The sequence below is a fragment of the Lithobates pipiens genome, unplaced genomic scaffold, assembly GCF_037356315.1.
Source record: "Lithobates pipiens isolate NorthernLeopardFrog02 unplaced genomic scaffold, aLitPip1_a1.2 Scaffold_28, whole genome shotgun sequence".
In the NCBI taxonomy this organism is placed as follows: Eukaryota; Metazoa; Chordata; class Amphibia; order Anura; family Ranidae; genus Lithobates; species Lithobates pipiens.
The window spans coordinates 5341216-5367950 of record NW_027507789.1 but is presented as its reverse complement, the minus strand read 5'-3'; the positions used below and the strand labels follow the sequence as shown (position 1 = coordinate 5367950).

Genomic DNA, 26735 nt, shown 5'->3' with positions numbered 1-26735 from the left:
GGGGGGGGGGGGTATAATGCCCCAGGGGCCAGATAAAAGGGCCGCAGTTTGGAGATCACTTTTTTGACCTGAATAATGGTTGATTTTTTTTTCTTTCTGATATTTTGTAACTCTTCTTCTTTGATTCTAATAGAAAACAATCCTCATACCCAGGACAAGGTGGGGCAGAAGGGGTAGCTGCCCTGGGCACTGTGGTATCATGTGAGGTTGTGAGGTGGGTGGGGAGGCCAGAAGGTGATTGGGGTGGGGGGGGGGGGGATTTGTGTTGAGAGGGGGGGGGGATATATCATCAGCGCCACCTAGTGGTCGTAATGTGTTTTGTTTTGTTTTTTTAATGTTTCAGGCAAAATAAAATGTGTTGTGGCCACTAGAGGGCATTGACTACATAGAAACCACAAATATTAGAGAAAGTATGGCAAACATAGGTATGTGCAGCCTATTTTATTAGGGTGTGCACCCCAAAGCACACCCGCCTGTGTGTGTATATATATAATATATATTTATGGCAGTACGGTAGTGGATGGTGTCATTAGAGTAGTGGCCGATGTCAGTGGGACAGAGATTGTTGAAAGTTCTTTTACTTTTATTATTTTTTATTATTACTTTTTTTTTTTTTACAATTACATTTTTTTTTTTTTTTAATTTTTTTTTTTTTTTTACAAATTTTTTTTTATTTTATTTTCTTTACAATTTATTTATTTTTTTTTTACAAACATTATTATATATTTTTTTTACAATTTCTTTAGGAGCCCCATGGGGGGGGGGGGGTCTTTGGTGAAATATCAGAGGTTTAAACCCCTGGCCCCTGATGTCTCACTTTTGAGACTGAGAAAGGGATTGAGCAGCCAAACAAGGGGGGTGGGGGGGGGGGGGGACAAACAAATATTTTTTTATTACATGAACCCCAAAGAGTTTCCAGTAATTTAATTGCCATTTCGTCACAGTCACACTCGTCCAATCGAAACACAGCACACAGTAAACACTTCACGAAAACTTCCAAGCAGCCAGTTATTTTTTTATTTATTTTTTTTATTAAATATTCACATAGACCTCACTTTAGAACTAGACAGGAAATTCAATAGTTTTATTCAAAAAAACAAAAACAAAAAAAAAAACAACAACAAAAGAGACAGAAAACCAACGACAAAAAAGAACTGTTACTGGGTCAGAAATGACGTCACTGTTAAAATATAAGGAATGGTCCAAACATTTTTTTTTTTTTTTTTAATCATAGCACCACTTGGTTTTTCTTCCATTTTTAGTCTACACAGTGAGAAACTACTTCTTAAATTTTTGTCAGTCAGATTTCAGAAATATAAGTCGATTATTTTTTTTATTTTATTTTTTTCTCCCGGAAGGGACGTTCAGTAAACAAATTTTGGCTACCTTTTTTTTTTTTTTTTTCAATAATAGATATATTTCTATACGTATAATACATGCATATTGGTTAAAATAAAAAATATACACATATACTGCAAATCTCCTTCAGAATTATTTGAGCTCTCCGTTTTAGAAAACCGGCGCACGTTCAGTTGGTACAGTCCCTCTCACTTTCTGGTGCTGCCAAAAAAAAAATTTAAAAAAAAGCCACTAGCTCCGCTGGCCATCGAGAGTCACTGAAAAAAAAAAAAAAAAGCGCGAGAAAGCAGCAACGCGGCGCCCCAAAAAAAAAATATTTTTTTGGGGTGCTGTCTCCACCCTAACGCTTTCTCCAAAATGCCCGCAAACGATGAAATCCAAGAAAGATTTTTCTTGGAATTTCCAAATGAAAAAAAAAAAAAAAAATGTTTTCTTCATTTTCTTTTTTTTCCTCCCACAGTACTTTGGTGTAGTTTCAGTGCAACAACAACAGCAAAAAAAAATTAAAAAATTATTTTTTGCCATTTTTGAATGTTGACCCTCCCTCTGCGTCAGCCTCATTGCCCATCCTTGCTTGGGTATGCCATTGCTCTACCCCCCCGTATGAGTCCCGGACAGGCCCCCGTTTCCTCTCTCTCATAACGGGCCTGGAGGGCACTCAACTGCTCCAGGAAGTCTCAGCCTTTTTTTTTTTTTCGAAACGGGCCTTCGCGCCCACGAGCCTCTCTCTAAATGCAAGCGGCGGCGGCGGCAGCCGTTTTCTACCTGCGTCGTCAACCCAGGAAGCTGAAATCATCTCCGTATGTACGAGCAGGGGGGATAAGGACACATTAAGACTGCTTTGGTACGGTACGCAAATTTTGGTAAAATTTTTTTTTTGGGGAGTGTTGTCCACATACAAAATTTATTTTATTTTTGTAGCGAACTTTAATACTATTTTTTTTTTTTTTTTTTTTTACATTTTGGTTTTTTTAGCTTACGGAAGCTAGGAGGTCAAAATAAGCAAACGATACTATGTACATATATGTAAAAAGTGTTATAAATAGGTTTTTAAACCACAGATACTATTTACATCTTCAATGAACACAGGAACCTCCCCCACCGTCCTCTCTCATTTTAGGTGAGGGGAGGTTGAAATGTTTTGGGTTTTTATTTTTATTTATTTTTTTATTTCGATACTTTTAGGATCCCCCTTTAGACTTTGTATTCAGCGTTTATGTTTTTTCTTTTCTTTTTTTTTTTTTCTCTCTTTCTCTCTCTCTCTCTCGTTCTTCTTTTTTCCCCCGGCTTTTGGCCGACCGGGTCGGCCTATTCGCGTTTCCTCAGGATGACGTAGATGATGCCGCTGATGGCGGCCAGCGGGAAGGCCACCCATGCCAGGATGTAGGCGAATCCGAAGTTGGCCGAGTCCTTATGCCAATCCGTGTGCCGCACGGTGAAGATGGAGGCTGCGGCGACTATGCACAGCGCTAAAAAAAAATAAACGTGAGACGGAGATTCGTTAGGGGAGGTATATTCAATGCGAAGATTTTTCTTCAGGACAACGAAATGAAAAAAAGAACTGTAATAACATAAAGGAACACCAGAGTGCAGCATAACGAATCATTATTAGACGTGTGCAATTAGTTTCGTTCCAAATTTTCGACGAAATTCGTCAAATTCATTCATTCGGAAATATTCGAATGAACAAAAAACCCGTTTAACAAATTCTTCCAAAAATTAAAAAAATTGGAAATCCGAAAATAAAAATGAAAATCCGAAAATAAGAACGAAAATCCAAAATAGTAACTAACTAATAATAATAACTATTACTAACCATTAAATTATAGCTATTGGAATTTCCTTTCAAATTTGGCTGTTAGTGAATGTAACGAATACAAATTTATCCTAAATTACAAATTAAAAGAAATAACGAATGCCGCATCTAAACGAATGGAACGTAAAAAATGAATAATAATAAATAATAATAATAATAAAAACTTTTTATTAATTTTATTATTATTATTTTTTATTATTAATTTGTTATGTTCCATTTGTATAGATGCGACATTCGTTATTTTGGATAATTAGTAACTTCGGATAAATTCATTATGTTCACTAGCAGCCACTAATATGAAAGGAAATTCCAATACCTATAATTAATTAATTATTTAAGTTAGTTATTATTAGTTAGTTATTATTTCGGATTTTCGTTCTTTGGAATCTCTGGATTTTCATTCTTATTTTCAAATTTCCGAATGATTGGAATAACGAATACCGCATCAAAACGAATGGAGCATAACAAATTTGAATTTTTTTTTACGAATTTAGGAATTCATTAGAAATAACGAATTTCGATCATAACAAATGACCCGAAACAAAAAAAAAAAACAGAAAAAAATAAAACTAATTTTTCAGCAGTGCACACGTCTAATCATTATGCTGCACTTAGATCGCGCCCTCTGGTGTTCCTTTTTTTTTTTTTCCAAAAACATTTTATTACTTTTTTCAGAATATTTTCTTTACAAAGACAAACAAATAAATTACACATAAAAAAAAAAAAAAAGGAAGTCCAATATTTAATAATATCAATTATCGCAGTCTTTTCCTGAATCCTTCTCTTTTATTACCCATCAGCAAAGCAACTCTGACCACAAAGTTCCTTTATGCTTCATTCATTGTTCATTTCTGACTTCTACCACTCTCTCTTGGTATATAAGCTTTTTTTTCCTCCAATAGATTGAAATCTGAAGTCTAAGATGTGAAACATAGCATGTGGGAGTCCAACAATCAACTGCTGATCCACAACAGTTGCAAACCACAGAGAAGGAAAGAATGTAACAAGTTCTGCAATTTTGTAATTAAAAAGAGTCCTGTGATAGCCTAGGACACAATAGGGGGGCTTTTTTTTATACAGAAAATTGCACAAATAATCACCACATTGTGTCCAATGTGTTTATTTTCCATGGTCATCAGCTCCATCTAGTGGCCATAATCCGATATTTCCCCCAAAATACCTTAATTAATAAAATACCACATTATAGCCACTAGATGGAGCTAGTGATCATTGAAAATGAACATAAGAGACCACCAATGTAAGGAACATTCTTCTCACTGATCACCAATGTAAGGAACATTCTTCTCACTGATCACCAATGTAAGGAACATTCTTCTCACTGATCACCAATGTAAGGAACATTCTTCCCACTGATCACCAATGTAAGGAACATTCTTCTCACTGATCACCAATGTAAGGAACATTCTTCTCACTGATCACCAATGTAAGGAACATTCTTCCCACTGATCACCAATGTAAGGGACATTCTTCTCACTGATCACCAATGTAAGGAACATTCTTCTCACTGATCACCAATGTAAGGAACATTCTTCTCACTGATCACCAATGTAAGGAACATTCTTCCCACTGACCACCAATGTAAGGAACATTCTTCCCACTGATCACCAATGTAAGGAACATTCTTCTCACTGATCACCAATGTAAGAATCATTCTTCTCACTGATCACCAATGTAAGGAACATTCTTCTCACTGATCACCAATGTAAGGAACATTCTTCTCACTGATCACCAATGTAAGGAACATTCTTCTCACTGATCACCAATGTAAGGAACATTCTTCTCACTGATCACCAATGTAAGGAACATTCTTCTCACTGATCACCAATGTAAGGAACATTCTTCTCACTGATCACTAATGTAAGGAACATTCTTCTCACTGATCACCAATGTAAGGAACATTCTTCTCACTGATCACCAATGTAAGGAACATTCTTCTCACTGATCACCAATGTAAGGAACATTCTTCTCACTGATCACCAATGTAAGGAACATTCTTCTCACTGATCACCAATGTAAGGAACATTCTTCTCATTGATCACCAATGTAAGGGACATTCTTCTCACTGATCACCAATGTAAGGGACATTCTTCTCACTGATCACCAATGTAAGGAACATTCTTCTCACTGATCACCAATGTAAGGAACATTCTTCCCACTGATCACCAATGTAAGGAACATTCTTCTCACTGATCACCAATGTAAGGAACATTCTTCTCACTGATCACCAATGTAAGGAACATTCTTCTCACTGATCACCAATGTAAGGAACATTCTTCTCACTGATCACTAATGTAAGGAACATTCTTCTCACTGATCACCAATGTAAGGAACATTCTTCTCACTGATCACCAATGTAAGGAACATTCTTCTCACTGATCACCAATGTAAGGAACATTCTTCTCACTGATCACCAATGTAAGGAACATTCTTCTCACTGATCACCAATGTAAGGAACATTCTTCTCACCGATCACCAATGTAAGGAACATTCTTCCCACTGATCACCAATGTAAGGAACATTCTTCTCACTGATCCCCAATGTAAGAAACATTCTTCTCACTGATCACCAATGTAAGGAACATTCTTCTCACTGATCACCAATGTAAGGAACATTCTTCCCACTGGCCACCAATGTAAGGAACATTCTTCTCACTGGCCACCAATGTAAGCTGAATTTCTTTCAATGACCCCCAATTAAGTGGTTTTAGAAGGGGTTCCCTAAGACCTGAGTTTTTTTTTTAAGGTTTCCTCGTGGTTAAAAAGCTGGAGAAAGTCCGGTCTATACATTTCCGAATTCTGAACTGTGTAGGATTTGAATGTTGGAAGACCTTTACGTTTCTCTTCTCGCTCGCGCTGGATTTTCATGACCACCATTGTCCCATTGAATGGATTTTGCCCCTCTGGTCATTCCTCTATAATTGTGTACAGAGCAGTCCACAAGACACCTACTGTGACCGCAAGCTACACTGTGTACTTTGTTCGAGAAAATGCAGCGGTGGGCATTCTCCAAATGTGCCAATTGTCTCCACCGGGCCAAGCCTCCTACTCTCAGGGCAACGACATTTAAAGACAAGGAAGACCGTGTGAGATCCTACTTTTTTTTGTCAGAAACAACAATATCTGAAGGCTGTGCCAAGACTGTGGCTGTGGAGACACGATCAGCAATTCCATTCAAGTGTGGCATTTCAATCGGCGTGTCTTCCATCCAGGAGCTTGAGCAGCCTGACTTCACAATGGTTTTTTGTTTGGTCCCACCAGTCTCTGCTTGTCAGATAGGATTTAACGTGTATGTAGCACCCTTCGGGTTCAGAGTAGGCTGCTAGGGTGAGTTAGTTTAGCTCCTCTGTAATTAGTGAAGCAGGGATTGATTGCTTAGGACTGCTCAGTGCCTCACATGCCGCTGTTCTGCTACTCCCCCCTGTCTTCTAGAACACATTTGTCAAACACAAGGCCCACCAGACCTTGCCATGAGGCCCTCACACCCAGTTTTGCGGTCAGGTCATGGCAGAACTCCATTCCACCACCTCCAGCTCTCGCTCTCTGCTCACGCTACCTGCTGTACCTTACAAGGGACAGCTTTGCTCTCAGCGGCTCCCCATGCATGCAATCACAGGAGGCAGGGACAGACCTACAGAACCAGAGAGACTACACAGGGAGGTACTAGAGCCGGGCCATGTCTTTCAGAGGTTCGTCTACTCTCCAGCGTGCTGCCTTCCCTGTGCCAGCTCTACTCCCTGTGGTAATCACCCAGGCTATGGACTTTCCTTAAAAACCCTGCAACTCTATCAGGAGTCATTTCTAACATCATTTTTATTTATTGATTCTCTGCTGCTCATTTGTCAGAACGTTGGACTATATATTCAGGAGCCTGACTTTTTAACCATTCCCTCAACACCCCAGACCACACAGCTTTGCCTGCTGGAAATACCTTAGCACAACAATCATTGTGTGTTTTCCACTCTATACATAACAACCTCTAAACCCTACGCTCTGTACATTGCAACCCCTTATCCCTGCACTCTGTACATAGCGCACCACTAAATCCTGCACTCTGTATGTTGCAACCCCTTATCTCTGCACTCTGTACATAGCAACCCTTAAACTGTGCACTCTGTACATAGCGCACCCCTGAACCCTGCACTCTGTACATAGCAACCCCTAAACCCTTCCTTCTGTACATAGCAACCCCTAAACCCTGCACTCTGTACGTAGCAACCCCTAAACCCTGCACTCTGTACGTAGCAACCCCTAAACCCTGCACTCTGTACGTAGCAACCCCTAAACCCTGCACTCTGTACGTAGCAACCCCTAAACCCTGCACTCTGTACGTAGCAACCCCTAAACCCTGCACTCTGTACGTAGCAACCCCTAAACCCTGCACTCTGTACGTAGCAACCCCTAAACCCTGCACTCTGTACGTAGCAACCCCTAAACCCTGCACTCTGTACGTAGCAACCCCTAAACCCTGCACTCTGTACGTAGTAATCCCTAAACCCTGCACTCTGTACGTAGAAACCTCTAAACCCTGCACTCTGTATGTAGCAACCCCTAAACCCTGCACTCTGTATGTAGCAACCCCTAAACCCTGCACTCTGTACATAGCAATCCCTAAACCCTGCACTCTGTACGTAGCAACCCCTAAAGCCTTCATTCTGTACGTAGCAACCCCTAAACCCTGCACTCTGTACGTAGCAACCCCTAAACCCTGCACTCTGTACATAGCAACCCCTAAACCCTTCATTCTGTACGTAGCAACCCCTAAACCCTGCACTCTGTACGTAGCAACCCCTAAACCCTGCACTCTGTACGTAGCAACCCCTAAACCCGGCGCGCTGTACCTAGCATACCCCTAAACCCTGCGCGCTGTACAGAACACACCTCTGTACGGCTCTGTACATAGAGGCTCCCTGAACTCTGCAATCTGTGCATAGGGCACACTGGAACTGCACTCTGAACATAGCGCACCTCGGATCCCCACACTCTGTACTTAACACACTCCCAAACTCTGCACTCTGTACATAACACATTCCTGAACTCTGCACTATGTAGTATAATCCTGAACCCTGCGCTCTGTACATAGTGCACCCCAGATACAACTGCTTCTTTTATGGCAACCATTCTCCCTATCCCCCTCTGCTCACAGCCATCTGACAATGCAGCAAGCATGAAGACAGCTGCATCGATAGCTGCCACTTATCTCCAGGTCTAAGCTCTTTTATCAGACAAGCACTGGCAAGCTGAATGCAGTGGGGTGAAGATGGGAGACTGACACACCTCTCTCTGCATTACTCTGGCCGTTTCATGTCTTGGGAAAGTGCTTGGAGCCAGGGAGAAGCACCACCTGTCAACACAGGCATCGCCTTGCTAGCTGCATTGTTGGGTGGCCATGTGAGCCAGGAAGAAGCACCAACTATCAGCACAGGCATCTCCCTGCTAGCTGGGTTGTCGGGTGGCCATGGGAGCCAGGAAGAAGCACCAGCCATCTCCTTGCTAGCTGCATTGTTGGTTGGCCATGTGAGCCAGGAAGAAGCACCAACTATCAGCACAGGCATCTCCCTGCTAGCTGGGTTGTCGGGGGGCCATTAAAATCTTGGGAAAAGCACCAACTATCAGCACAGGCATCACCTTTCTAGCTAGGTTGTCGGGTGGCCATGGGAGCCAGGAAGAAGCACCAACTATCAGCACAGGCATCTCCCTGCTAGCTGGGTTGTCGGGGGCCATGTGAGCCGGCGAAGAAGCACCACCCATCTATACAGCCATCTCCTTGCTTGCTGCATTGTCGGGGGGGCATGTGAGCTGGTGAAGAAGCACCACCTATCTACACAGCCATCTCCTTGCTAGCTGCATTGTCGGGTGGCCATGTGAGCCGGCGAAGAAGCACCACCTATCTACACAGCCATCTCCTTGCTAGCTGCATTGTCGGGGGTCCATGTGAGACAGCAAAGAAGCACCACCCATCTATACAGCCATCTCCTTGCTAGCTGAGTTGCCAAGTGGCCGTGGGAGGAGGGTTTGTTTGGTCTGACCACTTAGCCAGCCTTCCACAGCATGCAGGATGACAGGACAATGTAGTACACGCACTTTGTCCCCTGGGGAACATAACACACTAATAAAAGAGGAATGGAGACTTCTATAATTGGGATCAGGACAGCATTCAGAGTCAATCAGGTGTGCTGCTTGCACATGCATGTGCTGACCCTGAACATGCTGACAGGAGAAGAGAGATGAGCTCATCAGTTGGCTGCTGCTCCTTTCCTATCCTATCACAGGCTGGGGAGGAGGAGGGGGTGATCTATCTTTATTGCTTATCTGCAGTAAAGAAAAGTCATAGATGCAAGTCAAAGTTGTATTTAGCGGTTTGCCCGGAGTTTACCTTTAAAGGTTATTGCTGGAGAACAGTTGTAGTAACAAAAAAAGGTTACAATGAGAACACGGAGTGAACAGGTACTAAATAAATATGACCAGCGCTTTCCCTACACGGGTTTTACAATGGAGAGGCGATGTAACTTTACACTGTGGTTGGAGCTGTCAGAATACAAGTGACAATCCAGGAGCGGCCCGGGGAACAGTTGTCCAATTAATAACTCAGGATGAGTCAGCGGCCAGCTATGCCGAAGCACACAGAACTGGTAATCCTCGGCTCAGCCCGCCGGGCCGCTCTGAATGGGGCACTGAATGAGCACTAATCTCCACCCTACCAGGGCAGACTCTGCAAACTTTTGCTCAGCTTCTCCATTCTCAGCCGAACGCTGGAGAGGCCCCATGGTGTGGTTCAGAAAATGTTCTCGTTTGGAACACAAAAAATAAAAATCTGCATTGAAATTTGTCTGGTGAAAGTGACTGTACATTCATTCTGTGCGAATTGCCCACAAAAAACAAAAACAAATGCTTAATAGGCTATAACCTGTGCTGGTCGAACGTTTTTTATTGAATAACATGAGAAATACTGCATTTGGCCCCTAGATAGTGCTAAGTATGATAGGGATTTCCTATGACATGTAGAGCCATCTAGTGGCCAAATGTGGTATTTTCTATTTGAAATCATTGAAAACATTCGACCAGCTCAGGAAATAGCATCACATTTGTTTTTGAATGAATGTGCATTGGGCCAATTGCTACGTAATTTTTTTATTAATGCATTTGCTCTCTGCTGTCTCTCTCAATGCATACACATCAGCCCTGATTATAAGACACCTACTTCCCTGGAACTCTGATCTTTTTTGCATGTTTTAGGAAGAGTGGGGTTGGGGTTAGAACCTCTTTCAGGTTTTTGTTTCAGTCTGTGTCCCCACTTTGGAAGTCTACCCTCACTTAATGTGCAATCACCTGGGTCAGAGGGTAATCTCTACTACAGGGAGCAAAAAAGACCTGGAAGAGGGTCTAACCCCTTCCATACTCCATTCAAAATTCATAAACTGTGTCAGCAAGCTTTAAAATATGATGGTGTCTGTTTTGGGTGCCTTACCTGCAAGAAGCTGGAAGATCCCAGTTAGATAGAAGCGTCCACCCTTTGTAAGCGTGAAAAGCTGGCAGAAGAAGAGAAACAAGGACAGGACACTGAAGATGATCGACAATATCATCATGGCCTGGACGGACTGGAGCCATTCTGTCAATGAAATAAAAAAAAAATCAAATCAAAACTATGATCATTAATTATTCATAATCTCATCTCAAAGCAGGAAGCACTTAACTGGCCTCTGCAAAGTTTTATAGATCACGCTGGGTGTGAGAGCCTGGACCATAGTCTACATTGGATGCATCATTCTGAATGTTCATTGATTCAATGCAATAAAACATTCGGATGGAGCTTGGCAGAGATTAAGAACATTAATCTAAATGTAATCGCTTTACAATGGATAGAACATCTGGGAACTCTGCCCAATTATCAACTCAAGATCAGTGACATCATCGAGACGCTGAATATACCTGTTCATTCACTAGAAACTAGTGACTTTACCTAGAGTCTTCATATTCATGAGAACACAGCCTATCTAATCACTAGAGACCAGTGACATCACCGAGACCCTTCATATTCATGAGAACACAGCCTATCCGATCACTAGAGACCAGTGACATCACCGAGACCCTTCATATTCATGAGAACACAGCCTATCCGATCACTAGAGACCAGTGACATCACCGAGACCCTTCATATTCATGAGAACACAGCCTATCCAATCACTAGAGACCAGTGACATCACCGAGACCCTTCATATTCATGAGAACACAGCCTATCCAATCACTAGAGACCAGTGACATCACCGAGACCCTTCATATTCATGAGAACACAGCCTATCCAATCACTAGAGACCAGTGACATCACCGAGACCCTTCATATTCATGAGAACACAGCCTATCCAATCACTAGAGACCAGTGACATCACCGAGACCCTTCATATTCATGAGAACACAGCCTATCCAATCACTAGAGACCAGTGACATCACCGAGACCCTTCATATTCATGAGAACACAGCCTATCCAATCACAAGAGACCAGTGACATCACTGTGAACCTTCATATTCATGACTTAGTTAACCTAAACCATCATTTGGTGATAGGCTAAGCTCCTGGTTCTGCACGCCTGCTCTCTCCTTCTTGAATTCCTCCCTTATTTTATGTTATGGCGACTATAACAGGAGAAGTGGGAACACCTGAAGGGCAGGAACTCTAAAGGTTCACAGTGCAGCGCAGGCTACCAGAGCTTCCTGATGCACTTAAATCAAAATTGCAACATTTATTTTAACATGGCACAATGTACAGATGGATCACAAGTAGATTGCAGTGAGTTGGGTTGCCTTGCTATAATGAATGGCACCATATTGCACTGTTTTTCACACATTTTTGTGCTTGCATTAAGACTAAAAAATGTATTGTTTTCCCAGAATTCTGTATATACTCCATGTGCAAGAAATACTTTTTTTTCTGAATTATCCTTCAATAATTAAATCCTAAAATCTGTCATCTTGATACATTGTAAGTAATTGATGTTTCATGAATGCCATGAGAACATTCTCATCTGCATTCATGTGTTTATTTCATACAGCCAAGGTAGGTCAATGCGGGAAGCAGGTCTCGCTGATCTGTCCGGGATACTCTGACATACGATTGGCTGCTAGGAGTTACTGAACTGTCACTTTTGGATCACCCTGAATAAACCCCAAAGTGTCTGCACAGCTGTAGAATTCCATGTCTGCGATCAGTCCTAGATGAGTTCCTGAGGAGAGGCCAAATTACTCATTTAGTAATTTTCCACCAAATCAAACTCTCTGGGACCAAGTGAGACTTTGGTTTAAGGACTTGGAGGTCCTTTTAGCTGCAGTTATACAAAACAGCCACAAGAGGGAGCCCAAAGCTAAGGCTTCCCCCCCAACCTTATGCTCCATGGGGCTCCTTTGAAACTGGAGAAGGGCCAATAGAAGCCGGACTATAACTCTATTTTTATCTGGGTTATAGCCAAACTATTTGAGAACCCAAAAGGGCACGAGGCAGAAATAACTTCCACAGCGGTTCACATATTGCATGTTTTGCGAATAGCGCAGTCTGGCGCCCAACGTTTTCAGGGGCCACGGCCTTCATTGAAGGGCTGTTGGCACCAGACAGATACATTCAGTTCAGATTTTATGACGTATGTGTTACTATTATTGCTGTCAATGTGTTCTCTTTTAAATCCAATCTTTCTGTATTAAAGGCTCAGGGGTGGACAAAGGCCCGCCCTCCAACTGTTGCAGAACTACAAGTCCCATGAGGCATTGCAAGACTACGTCAACCACAGGCATGGCTCCAAGAGAGAAAGGCATGATGGGACTTATAGTTCCACAACAATTGGAGGGCCGTAGATTGCCCAGCCATGACTGTTTCCTAGATAAATCAGTCTAAGGTAGCAGAAGTTGACTGCCTCTGTTTACTTCACATATACAGCACATGGATTCCCAACTGTCATTGCGGCTGATCGGTGCTCTCCAAACTGCAGCCTGGGGGGCAGATGCCCTTGGGGCACTATTTCATTCACTGACACCAACAAAGGGACACAATAACACCAGTGATGGGGCACAGTTCCTCCGATGACAACAACAATGGAGCCCAATGACACCAATGATGGGGCACTATTCCTCCCAATGACACCAACAACAGGGTTCAATAACATCAATGATGGGGCACAACTCCTCCTAATAAAACCAACAATGGGGCACAATTCCTTCCAACGACACCAACAATGGGGCACTATACTACTAATGACACCAATAATGGGGCAATAATCCTCAAAATAACATCAACCATGGGGCAGAATTCCTACCAATGACATCAATGATGGAGCACAGTTCCTCCCAATGACAACAACAATGGGGTCCAATGGCACCAATGATAGGGCACTATTCCTACCAATGAAAGCAGCAATGGTGCAAAATTCCTACCAATGACACTAATGATGGGGCACTATTCCTCCCAATCAAACCAACAAGGGGGTTCAATAACACCAACGATGGGGCACAATTTCTCCTAATAAAACCAACAATGGGGCACAATTCCTTTTAATGACACCAACGCTGGGGCACTATGCCTACAAATGAAACCAAAAATGGAGCACAATTCCTACCAATGATGGGGCACAATTCCTCCCAATGACACCAGTGATGGGGCCCGATCCTTCCAAAGACACCAACAATGGTGCACAATTCCTCCCAATTACACCAATGATGGGGCAATTATTACTACCAACGATAGGGCCTAATTTCTTCAAATGACACCAACTATGGGGCTAAATGACACCAATGATGGGGCACAATTCCTCCCAATGACACCAATGATGGGGCACTATTACTACCAATGATAGGGCACAATTCCTACCAATGACACCAACTATGGGGCCCAATGACACCAATGATGGGGCACAATTCCTCCCAATGACACCAATGATGGGGCACAATTCCTCCCAATGACACCAATGATGGGGCACTATTACTACCAATGATAGGGCACAATTCCTACCAATGACACCAACTATGGGGCCCAATGACACCAATGATGGGGCACAATTCCTCCCAATGACACCAATGATGGGGCACAATTCCTCCCAATGACACCAATGATGGGGCACTATTACTACCAATGATGGGGCACAATTCCTTCCAATGACAGCAACGATGGGGCACAATTTCTCTCACTGACACCAAAGATGGGGCATTGCTTACTCCATGTAATGCTAGGACATTTTCTACTCCCGACGGCCACAGTCTGTCCCCTCTAAAGTCTGAAGGACAGTAAACTGGACCTTTGTTTAAAAAGTTTGGACACCCCTGCTGTAGATGTACAGGGAAGACCCAAAACTCAACTAAAATAGTGTATTTAGGCTTTTTTTTGTCCAAATAAATGGTAGAGATGTTGCTTCATGAGTCTCTGAGGAAGGATCACAATGAAGGCATCATTTATTTCCATGCTTAGTTTCCAGCCCCTTCTCATTTCCCGTACATTGCCACCACCTCTATGTTTCATCCCCTCCCCCATTCTCTATAACACGTTTCCCCTTTTTTTTTGAGCTTCTAGACTTTATTTTTTGCATTATCCGGAAATAATCCCAAAAAATCTCAACGATTGCGTTAGATATGACTTACCGCTGCTGGACGCATTGAGGCAGTTCCATGTATTGCCGGCGCCCCCGGTGCAGTTCTGCCACAAGTCCGCCGAATAGTTGTTGCCGACCAGCCAGCTCTGGAGAAAGAATAAAGTCCACAGCGTTAGTATGAAGATGGAGATGTAAGGCCCTTTAATGTTGCTGATCACTTCTTGACTGACTTGAACCATGTCAACTCGTTTTACTGCAAACACAAATCCATCAATAAGGGCTCTGAGGATGCATTATTTACCCAAGGATTGTGCACACAGGCATTTTCTTCTAAAGGCCAGGAGGTGGCGCTATAAATCTGCAGTCGTCACCCGTTGCTAACACCCACGTCCAACGCCCATCAGTCTTTTCAAGACCTTAGATTGACTCCAGTCTACCTGCCACCAGGGGCGGACTGACAACTCATGGGGCACCTGGGCAATAGGAGATTATGGGGCCCCAGGCAATAGAAGATTATGGGGCCACACAGTATATACACACACGCACACAATATACCCACACAGTATACACACACAGTATATACACACACAGTATACACACACACAGTATACACACACAGTATACACACACAGTATACACACACACAATATACACACACAGTATACACACACACACACACACACAATATACACACACAGTATACACACACACAGTATACACACACACAGTATACACACACAGTATACACACACACACACACACACACACACACAATATACACACACAGTATACACACACAGTATACACACACACACACACACACACACACAGTATACACACACAGTATACACACACACACACACACACACACACACACACACAGTATACACACACACACACAGTATACACACACACACAGTATACACACACACACACACACAATATACACACACAGTATACACACACAGTATACACACACACACACACACACACACAGTATACACACACAGTATATACACACACACACACACAGTATACACACACAGTATACACACACAGTATACACACACACACACAGTATACACACACAGTATACACACACAGTATACACACACACACACACACACACACACAGTATACACACACAGTATACACACACACACACACACTGAAAAGGTACAGGAGAGGCGGGGCAGCTATAATTTTGGGGTTTTTAAAAAAACACAGATTTTTACATACTGTCCCTGGTTTTATTGAGGCTGGCAACTCTGATGGGGCCCCTTAGTGGCATGGGGCCCTCGGGCAGTGCCCGAGGGCCCGAATGGTCAGTCCGCCCCTGCCTGTCACGTCTCTTTCTTTCATTCCTTTCTTTTATTTTCTGTTCTGCCAATCCCTTCTTTTTGCGTCCTCTATGATCTACAACAATCAAGTCCGAGACTCCCATTTTCTGAGGCTTCAATAGCCCGAGGCTCCCTCAGAAATGTGCCCACTGACCTCTGTGTGAGCTCCAAGGGCTGCCTAAACACCTCCCCCACCGCCTTGAATAGCATGCAATGTGGAGCTGCTTCAGCTGTAGAAAGAGGAGCCTGCAGCTAGGACCCCAATGCCCTTTGCCCTTTGACTTTTGCCTTTTCCGAATGCCTTGAAGGGTATATAGGCAAAACGTATTTTTCTTTAGTTTTGGATAGAGCAGGGAAGGTTCAGAGCCCCCCTTCATTTCTCAGTGCTACCTGGGGCTCTATTTGAAAGATTCTCTCCCCCACTTCCTGTCCTGGTGACAACGGTTTTATCAAACAGGAAGTGAAGGGAGATCTCCAACAAGGGCACAGAAAGCGCTAAACTTCCTCTTCTTTACTAAAATAAAGTTTCTGTTTCTGTCTGTGTGGCTGGTGGAAAGTTCTTCTCATTTCCTGTCTTGTAAAACGTTGTCAGCGGGACAGGAAGTGAGGGGAAATCTCTCTATGGGCCGTGTCACCTCGGGGGGGGGGGGGGATTTTGTAGCAGAGATGAATGGATAACAATGTAATTGTTAGCTACAAATTGCTAAACGGTGGGATTAATATTGATTTATAGTTAGCGATTTCATTACTACAGAAACAATCGGCACTGCTACAGATCGAACCCGTGCTACGTCATTGGGTGGGAGTGCTCTGCTACACATCACTGTGTCTAACCTTTCCCTGTTAGATCCAAAACTGAACGAACCAATTCTGTCTGAGTGTATTCATTAAAGCCGTATCAAACCCTAAACCAAAAAAGTATTACATTGCAGCTTACCAATCATTAGATGTTGTTTTCCCCCTGGTGATCTGGCCAGTAACACACCTCCCAAATTAGAGCACCCCCACCCACTCTGGATGAAGGAGCACAGTGGCCACAGCATACAGCAGCAGGGCGTGTTATGGACTATCAGATTTAAATATACTAACAGACTAAAGCTGAACTCCAGCTTACACTGCATAATCTGTTACAGCAAACTGTTTTTTGGGTTTTTTTTTTTTTTGGCATAAGGGTTCTACATAAATAGATAAAAGCTAATCATTGAAGGCTTCCTGGTTGCTGGTAAATGTAAACTGATACATTCTGCAATAGAGCTTGTTCTTTTGAAAAAAAAACAACAGACTTACTGACAGGATCACCAGGTTAAAATAGAAAGAAAGATAGCCTGACAAATAAAACTAAAGCAGCCACCACATCTTTGTGTGAGCTGCAATATGATAAATGTTTGCTTCTGGGTTTAATACTGCTTTAACCATGTCAGCCAGATTTCCCATTTCAGCTGGTGTGTTGGTAATGAAGAGGATGAGGGGTAATATCAAGAATATCAAGACTATGTGATCAGAAGTAGAGACCTTTCTATTTTACTTTGTGTTCTGTCGTAGGCCAGATTCTCTCCGCTGATCCCCGCTGAGAAGGCGGATGACATGTCTGTGTCTGCTCCACTGTGCAGAGCGGACACAGACACAGCCTGGTGTTCTCTATGGGTGGTCGGATATAAACGGACCGCCCCTTTCCATTTACACCTGACTTCCATCCAATCCGCGGGACACAAGGGGAACATTTCGGCGGGTTGTATTGGATGTAGGCGGGTTTAAATGGACACGCCGATCCATAGAGAATAAAGGTTCCGATTGGGTTCCGCCCACAGGTGGACCTGATTGGAACGTCCGTGTGAAAGGGGCCTAGCACAGAACAAAGTTCAATTCCAGGGTGAACCAATATATCAAAAACAGCTTTCATAATAACGAAATATCTATAAATATCTTCTATAAATATAATATCTATAAATATCTTCTATAAATATAATATTATATTTATAGAAGATATTTATAGATATTATATTTATATTTATAGAAGATTTTTATAGATATTATATTTATATTTAAAGAAGATATGTATGGCCATTATATTTATATTTATAGAAGATATTTATAAATATTATATTTATAGAATATTTTTGTAAATATTATTTTTATATTTAAAGAAGATATTTATGGCTATTATATTTATATTTATAGAAGATATTTATAGATATTATATTTATATTTATAGAATATTTTTGTAGAAATTATATTTATATTTAAAGAAGATATTTATAGATATTATATTTATATTTATAGAAGATATTTATAGATATTATATTTATAGAAGATATTTACAGATATTATATTTATAGAATATTTTTGTAGATATTATTTTTATATTTAAAGAAGATATTTATGGCTATTATATTTATATTTATAGATATTATATTTATATGTATAGAAGATATTTATAGATATTATATTTATAGAAGATATTTATAGATATTATATTTATATTTATAGAAGATATTTATAAATAGCTATAGATATTTTCTATAAATATAATATCTATAAATAAAATATCTATAAATATCTTCTACCTATAAATATCTACACTATTTCTTCTTTGATTCTGCTTGCAGTGAGACCCATCTGGAAGAATTTCAGTTCAGAACAAAAAAAATGGTGTGAGAGCGCACCTCCTACTTGAGTGGGGAATGTGCTGACAGTGTTTGGAGCACAGTTGCTACAAAATTGATACTTTTAATACTTTACAAGTGATACTTTGTATACAGCACACGATGATACTTTGTATACAGCACACGATGATACTTTGTATACAGCACACGATGATACTTTGTATACAGCACGCGCTTGTTATTGATCCTATAGTATGGAAGTGACTGAGTTGGTGGGAAATAGGTGATACTTGGCACAAACAAGAGCATGCCCATGCACAGCCATTCACTTGCATAGCAGGCAGCATAGGGCACATGCAGCTCCCCGGGTGCAGAAACGCGTCGGTAAAATGCGCTAAACATGCCAAACACCTGTTCAAACCATGTGTGCACCTGTCAAGTCTAAGGGGTTGATTTACTAAAGGCAAGCAGAATTTGGGGGAGATTTACTAAACCTGGAGAGTATGAAATCTGGTGAAGCTGTGGACAGAAACCAATCAGCTTCCAGGTTGTATTATCAAAGCATAATTGGATAAGCTGAAGTTAGAAGCTGATTGGCTACCATGCACAGCTGCACTAGATTCTGAGTGCTCCTGTTTTAGTAAATCCCCCCCTGTGCACTTTTGCAAGTGCAGTTACTACAGAGGTTAGCAAATGAGGGGAAGCTCTGCTGACCTCCATCATCCAATCATGTGCAAACAAAAATGAAGTTTTTTCCTTGCATGTGATTGGAGGTTCTTTGCAAAGCGAAGCCTAACCTAATTTCCTAAGCCCTGGAGCAACTGCACCTGCAGAGCGCACAGTCTATTTGCCTTTAGTAAATCCACTCCTAACTGTTTGTTGTGAAACACTAAAGACACCTTCACAACAAGAACTATGTGTTGTATTATAGAACAATCACCGGGAACGAGAGACACCAAGCAGCTACGTCTGCCTTCCAGCAAACCTCACAGCTGTGCTTAAAGCTGGACCTCATGGGTGTGCACAGCCTATTGCATTAGGGTGTTCACCTTAAAACTCCAAACACACATATGTGTGTGCGCATGTATATATATATATATATATATATATATATATATATATATATATATACTGACGGTGTCAGTAGGGCAGAGATTGGTGTCAGCAGAGCAGTAGATTTTTTAACAAATTTTTAGGAGCTCCATTAGGGGGCTTGGGTGAAATATCAGAGGTTTAAACAAGGGGAGTCTGCAGCACACAGAGTGATTAGGGTGTGCCCAGGCACACCTGGCACACCCTGTGCACACGCCTGTGCTGGGACTGCAGCTTCTATGTGGACTTTACAAAGAAGCTGTGTGTAGTTTTGTATAGAGTAGAGCGGGATTAGAACCCCTCCCTGGTTTGTATTGCTGTCTGTGTCTCAATTAGGGAGATTTGCTCCATTTGCGCTATTACTAAAGGTGAAAGGGTTGTCACCAGGAATAGAGGGGAAATCTTCCAATGAGGGCACTTGCTCCAGGGATTCCCTCACTTTGGAAGGATTTCCTCTCACTTACAGTTCTGGCTATGGGAGAGGAAGTGAAGGGACCCCCCTCCCCCCAAAACAAAACCGACAGCAGTTCTAACCCCTCTCTCTCTATCCAAAGTTTAAAAAGTTTGGGCTTTGGTTTTACTTTAAGCAGCTCATATCACTTAAAGCGGAACTTCATGCAAATGGGGAGGATCCGCTTTTCTGCCACCTCCCCCTCTCCTCTATCATTTTTGGAATAATTTTATTTGTTTTGACAGGTAACCACTCCCACTTCCAAGCTAAAGTTTGCTTCCTCTTCTTTGCCCGCAGCCTTCTAGGAAACATAACAGGTCCCAGAAGGCTGCGGGACCAATCACAAAGTGCAGCACAGTGGGTAGCTAGCTGTCCATAGCAAGCTTTCCATAGTTAACATGCTGGCACCGGGGACCCACAAACTGGAGAAGAACCAGCCCAGGTGAGGACGGCGCTAGATCCCTGACCAGGTAAGCAGGGCCGGGACAAGGGGTGGGCAGGAGAGACGCCTGCCCTGGGCACTGTGGTTTCATGTGAGGTGGGTGGGGGTGCTGCAAGGAGATTGAGGGGGGAGGGGGATGTATACTTGGAAGGAAAATTTGAGTGGTAGAGTATTTGTGCTAGGAGGGGGTTACCCTTTTTTGGGAAGGGGATTTGAGGGATGTGGGGCAAAGATTTGTGCTGGGAGGGGGGATTTTAGGGGGGGGTGCAGTTTGGCATGTTTGCCTTGGGCTCTAGATGACCTTGTCCCAGCACTGCAGGTAAGTGTCCTTTTATTAAAAGTCAGCAGCTACAGTATTTGTATCATACATTTTTTAATATGGCCTGAAGGTTCTCCTTAGTGCTCTGTAATCCCCTTTCAGCAAGAATTCACAAAGCACCTCATAAGCTCGCTGGGAGTGTATTTCCAGTTCTCTCTGCTTCCTGTCTCACCAATTACATTCAAGGCGGCTCTGAATCTGATTGGTGACTGTAACAATCTACTTGGTTCTAGTTTCACAACAAGCTTCCTATACAGAAGGGGCAGCAAGGAGCCTGCAGTGGGCATGTTTGGGATCATCTGCATCACAGACAGGTGTTTCCAGACCCCACAGATGGCCAACACTCCCAATGAGTATCCTAACAAGTATTCCGAAGACTGCAGCTTATCAATGTATCGGGAGCCAACCCAACCCTGGGCTAAACTCTTGGCCCCGATCGGCAACACGATGCCTTTATTCCAGCTAAACCGATAGACTGGGCATGGGTCAGGCAAACAAGATGGCTGTCTTATACTAAGCGAAAAACAAAAAAAGACGCAAACAGCCAGCTGGATTGAAAAATCTTTCTGGGAACGGCTTGCATGTGAGACACAATAAAGATCCGTTTTCTCCAACCTTTCCCAATCAAGCAAAATAAACACCATCCGCTTGGCAACCAGTGTACACGAAACCCAGGTAAGACCCCGGGGCTGTTTATAAACTGAGCGCACATTCCCTGCCAACTATACTATGGCTGATGCGTACGGTACTGGTGAATGTAATCCCTCAAATACCAAAGAGCCCAGCAAGGAAATTCTCCGTCAACACCATCTGAATGGCTCTTAACCCTTCTACTCCCGGCTTCCCAACATTCCATGGTAGAGAAGGAGAGTCTGGCCCTTTTAGGAGAACAGATAGAGAATGAATCTTGCCCCCCCCCAGTCAATCAACTTTGATCTCTTAAAACTGCAATATTATAGGAGGACTCAGGGCTACTGTCTAAGCCAATGGTGTCATAGAAACCAAGCAAACACGCCCTGATTTATTATACATGACCAATCCTTACACCTAACATAAAGAATAAATGCATAAAGAACCTAAGGCAAAGTCTAACATTTCCCAAGAGCAATTTATTTTTATTATTGCCTCTAGGTGGAAGCCAACTGTGCCACTGCAACAGACATAGGCCTGGGCGGGCTTCAGTCTGGACTAAAAACCAACGACATTATGTTGTAACAAACTCTTAACCTGGAAAATGCATCAGCGCAATTTTCCTAAACGCTTTTCCAAATTTCCACGTCATGAGGAATGGAAAGTCTAGTTAAGATTTTGGTGGGGGGTTTTTTTTTTCGACTCCTTATGCCAAATTTAGCATTACAGCCCTTGGACAGCAAAAATTAGGCTAAAAGGAGAATGCTACATGCAGCGCCTTCTTCCAAGAACACAATTTGTTCTAATTGGTTTCAAAATCTGGATACATTTTAGATTTAAGTTCCAAATTTAAGTAGTTGAAAAAGCAGACTATAAAAAAAGTGTAATCACTTATTTTAAAACTGTACTTGTAGTGGAGGTTACATTATTAAAAAAAAAAAAAAAATCCATCTCGTTCATGGGCAGTAGGCACCTCCCAAAAAAACCCAACTTGATCTTATTGAAAAAAATCTGCCTTCGAAACCTGGATACATTTTAGACTTTAAGTTCCAAACTTATGTAGTTGAAAAGCAGAATATAAAAAGTGTAATCGTCACTTATTTTAAAACTGCACTTGTAGTGGAGGTGGTTGCATTATTAAAAAAAAAAAAAAAAAAAAATCTTATTCATAGGCAGTAGGCACCTTCCAAAAACACAATTTGTTCTTATTGAGAGGAGGTAAAAAACTGGCTTCAAAAACTGGACACATTTTAGACGTAGCAGCTGAAAATCAGAATATAAAAAAAATATAATCATTACTCATTTTAAAAGTATACTTGTAGTAGAGGCGGTTGTACTATTTAAAAAAAAAAAAAAAAACAACAAAAAAAACCCCTCAATCTCATTCATAGAGTTCATTGTTTTTGTAGCTAGCAAAGTTCCCTCCAGCTGCGTCTCGCCATGCATTTTGGGTATCATATTTCACAGAGCCCTCCAACCGTACACACTGCAGATCAGACACACCAGTCCCCTCCTAACCACACATCTGGGAAACATATTGCGCCCAGACCAATCCAACCTCCTATATTATTGTCTCTTTGTGCACTGAAAACAAGTGCTTATTTTTCTTTCCATACTTTGTTATAAATAATATATTTCTTAATTGTTCTACTCGCTTGCTGTGAATGCATGCCTTGCATATAGCCTATTAATATGTTAGGTTATTATATAGCATATGTACATCCCACCAACTTTTTGAAGAATAGAAAAAAACAAATAATGAGAAAAAAAAATCTAGAATGCTAATGCAATATGTGATAGACAGAACCATGCTGTTTCTCTTTCATGCATTAAAAATAATCTATAAAATATGAATAAATATATAAATACGTCATCAACGTATCTTACTGGATATAATGGACTTAGAGATGCAAGATGCCTGCAAAACAAACCCTGAGGCCAAAGGAAAGTGTATGTTTATGAAGGGTAAGTCCCCTTAGGTCTCCAGCCTCTTGCTCAGGGGCACATATGTTTAAAGTTATCATTTTTAGGAAGAGTTAGAAGTACTTACGCTGACAATTGTAGACACAAAAAGCAGTACCAGCGTTGCCACATGCAGAATAATGATCCCAAGCAATAGGAGAAGCATTTTCAGTCAAGTATTTGGATTCCTAGGGGGAAAAAAAAGAGAAGACACTTTGGTTTAAATCCCTCTCTTGGACTCCTTCTTGTGCCTCTATGAGCAGCGATCTGAGTGAAGTCACAGCTTGGGAGAGGCAGGACACAAGGTTGAAGAATGGGTGTGTCATTTTTGCCTCTATACAGCTATTGGCCAGTAGGGGGAGCCTGGGTATCACAAGTTAACATTTTTTTTTTTTTTTTAGGGGGGGGTTCAATTTATTATATTCACTGAGGAATTCCCCCCATGCCCCCCTCCCTATCAGTCGGGCAAATTGGGAGTAGCTGCAGTTGAACTTTTTATGTTTTGCTTTAAGTTTGTAGGGTTGGGTGACAAAAAGTGGTTTATTCATCAAAACTTTTCTCATGTGTTTTAACCACCTTACAATTTAACCCCTTCCTGCATCCTAGTGTAGGCTAGCATTGCTAGCGAAGTAAAATCTGAGTTAAATCTCTGAGTTGTTTTTTTTATTATTATTTATTTCTCACTCCAGCTTACACACCCAGAATTCCAGCTTCTCCACATCTGTTTTTTATAAGTTTTTGCAACTTTTTTTTTTTTTTGGCATGACTGACATATGGGATTAATAAGGTTATGTGAATCCGTTTTTTTTTTGTTTTTTTTTCATATTTCTTAACCCAGGCTGAGTTCCTGAAAAGATTTGCATCCCTGGCAACATTCCTTCACAGAAATTTCAAGGGTAATTTGAGTGGAAACGCTCATTTTGAGGGTAACCATCTACTTTCAAAAAATAAAAGGCTGCACATGTGTTTTTCTTCTATTCACACCTCCCCCAAAATCTACAAGCACAAGATTCCATCTCACTCTATGGCTAAAGGGTGGGGTGGGGGGGGGGGGGGGCTCCCAGAAAAAAAGGTGGTGGTCTCTGCTGTACTTACTACTATATATATCAGCTACAAATAACCACCACAACATTGCAACGTAAAAGAGATTTGTGCTGTCAGTCTGGAGAGTTGATCTGCTAATACACAAAATGCTTTAAAGTTGCAATCTGCATTCAAACCATAAAAATATACATAATTTCCATAAAAAGCATTTTCCAATTTTTTTTTTCCAGCCTACCAATAACTTAACTATAAACTATAAAGTACATAATAAAAAAAATATTTTTATTATGTATATTATTATACAGAATCTATTAGTGCTTTATATTTCTTTGTATTTTAATACTTATAAATTAGATTTTTCTTTATCACTTATTATACAGAATCAATTAGCACTTTATATTTCTTTGTATTTTTAGTCTTTTAAAAAATTTGATTTTTTTTTTTTTTAATCACTTATATACAGAATCAACTAGTAGCTTTTTTTTTATATATTTAGATTTTTTTTATCAGATATTATCTTAGAGAATCATTTGAAAAAAAAAAATTGAAAATATAAGTTATAATTGATTGTATAATAAGTTACATGATTTTTTTTTGCCTTCCTCTGGATCAACTGTGGGCATAGGGTTCTGTAGATAAAGGTTTTCTATTTATTTATTCTTTTTTTTTTTTCCTCATTCAACCTGAATAATTATGAAATTCTGTAATAAAAAGTAAAAAAAATTTCCAAGTATAAAAAAAAAATTACAAACTGATTCTGTGTAATAATATACACAATGATATATATATATATATATATATATATATATATATATATATATATATATATATATATATATATATTATGTGTATATATATATATATATATATTTTATTTATTTATGTGTATATATATATATATATATATTAAAAAAACACAACTTGTATATATATATATATATATATATATATATATATGTATTTATTTATATAAATTGTAAATTTCCATTTATAAATGTAGAAGCAAAATATGAATAAAATGAATTATTACAACCCTTTTATAATTATTATTATAATCTGTAAAGTGTATTTAGAGACACGTATAGAGGGGGCAGATATTTGGGGGAAGCACAGCATTGGCTGGGTGTCTCTCCTGTTATCTGCAGTCCAGCCTGACCAGTCACACCCAGTATCCTCACCCACCATCCACAATACCCAGCAACAAGAAATAGATACAAATAATAATAATAAAACACTAACATAAAAACAGCAACTAGATAACAGTCTGCCTAAACACAGCAACAATATAATAAAACCCTCTATAAGAAGACACAATGTAACACAATGTAATAGAATGTAAAATGGACAGTCAGATCGCTTGCAGGCTGGAGGTCGCCCATGCAATGACAATGAATGGCACTTCTGGAGAATAGATGTGATGGAAGGAGTACTTACTGTGTGCTGGAAGAGGAGAGGTAGGTGGCCTTCTTCCCTGTGTTGATGATAGGGGTAGATCCTGGGATGTGTCTTTGCCCCTACACTGAGTTATCTGAGGTTAGATGCTGTCAGCAGTCACACATATAAGTTTTCCTTCTAGCAGGAATGATGACGCCCTGTGACGCCCGCTGCTGCTGCCTGGGTGGGGCGCTCACATCACCCTCTACTGCTATAAATAAGATAGTGGAGAAGAAATAAGGGGGGGGGGGTAATCACTGTGTGTGACGTCACTCAGGAATGTGGCTGTGGAATGTGGCTGTGCCTGGTTGGGTTGGCAGCCTCTTGCTTGGTCTTGTAGTTCAACAGCAGGTGGAGGACACCTGACTCTGGGTTAAAGGGGTAATCTGGGACTTTTAGTTCAAAAAGTGGGAGAGGTGGACCCTGATATGTGTGTGTGGGCATGCTGGGAGAGGTAGTCCCTGATATGTCTGTGTGGGCATGCTGGGAGAGGTGGTCCATGATATGTCTGTGTGGGCATGCTGGGAGAGGTGGTCCATGATATGTCTGTGTGGGCATGCTGGGAGAGGTAGTCCCTGATATGTCTGTGTGGGCATGCTGGGAGAGGTGGTCCATGATATGTCTGTGTGGGCATGCTGGGAGAGGTAGTCCCTGATATGTCT

At 41.2% G+C, this 26735-nt stretch overlaps 1 protein-coding gene across 2 annotated transcripts; it reads right to left on the bottom strand.

The window, feature by feature from the left end:
* Positions 1 to 994: 994 nt before the first annotated feature.
* PMP22 (peripheral myelin protein 22) lies at positions 995 to 26238 on the bottom strand. 2 transcript variants are annotated; one of them, XM_077458619.1, is made up of 5 exons: positions 26074 to 26238; positions 23684 to 23783; positions 14806 to 14902; positions 10661 to 10801; positions 995 to 2828 (listed from the first exon to the last, which is right to left on the bottom strand). In XM_077458619.1, the coding sequence occupies exons 2-5, from the start codon at positions 23759 to 23761 to the stop codon at positions 2668 to 2670; spliced, it is 477 nt and encodes a 158-aa protein (XP_077314745.1). In that variant the 5' UTR covers positions 23762 to 23783; positions 26074 to 26238; the 3' UTR covers positions 995 to 2667. The 2 variants fall into 2 exon arrangements, with proteins under 2 accessions (XP_077314745.1, XP_077314746.1); XM_077458620.1 differs by lacking the exon at positions 26074 to 26238 and having other exon boundaries at positions 23684 to 23876.
* Positions 26239 to 26735: the final 497 nt, after the last annotated feature.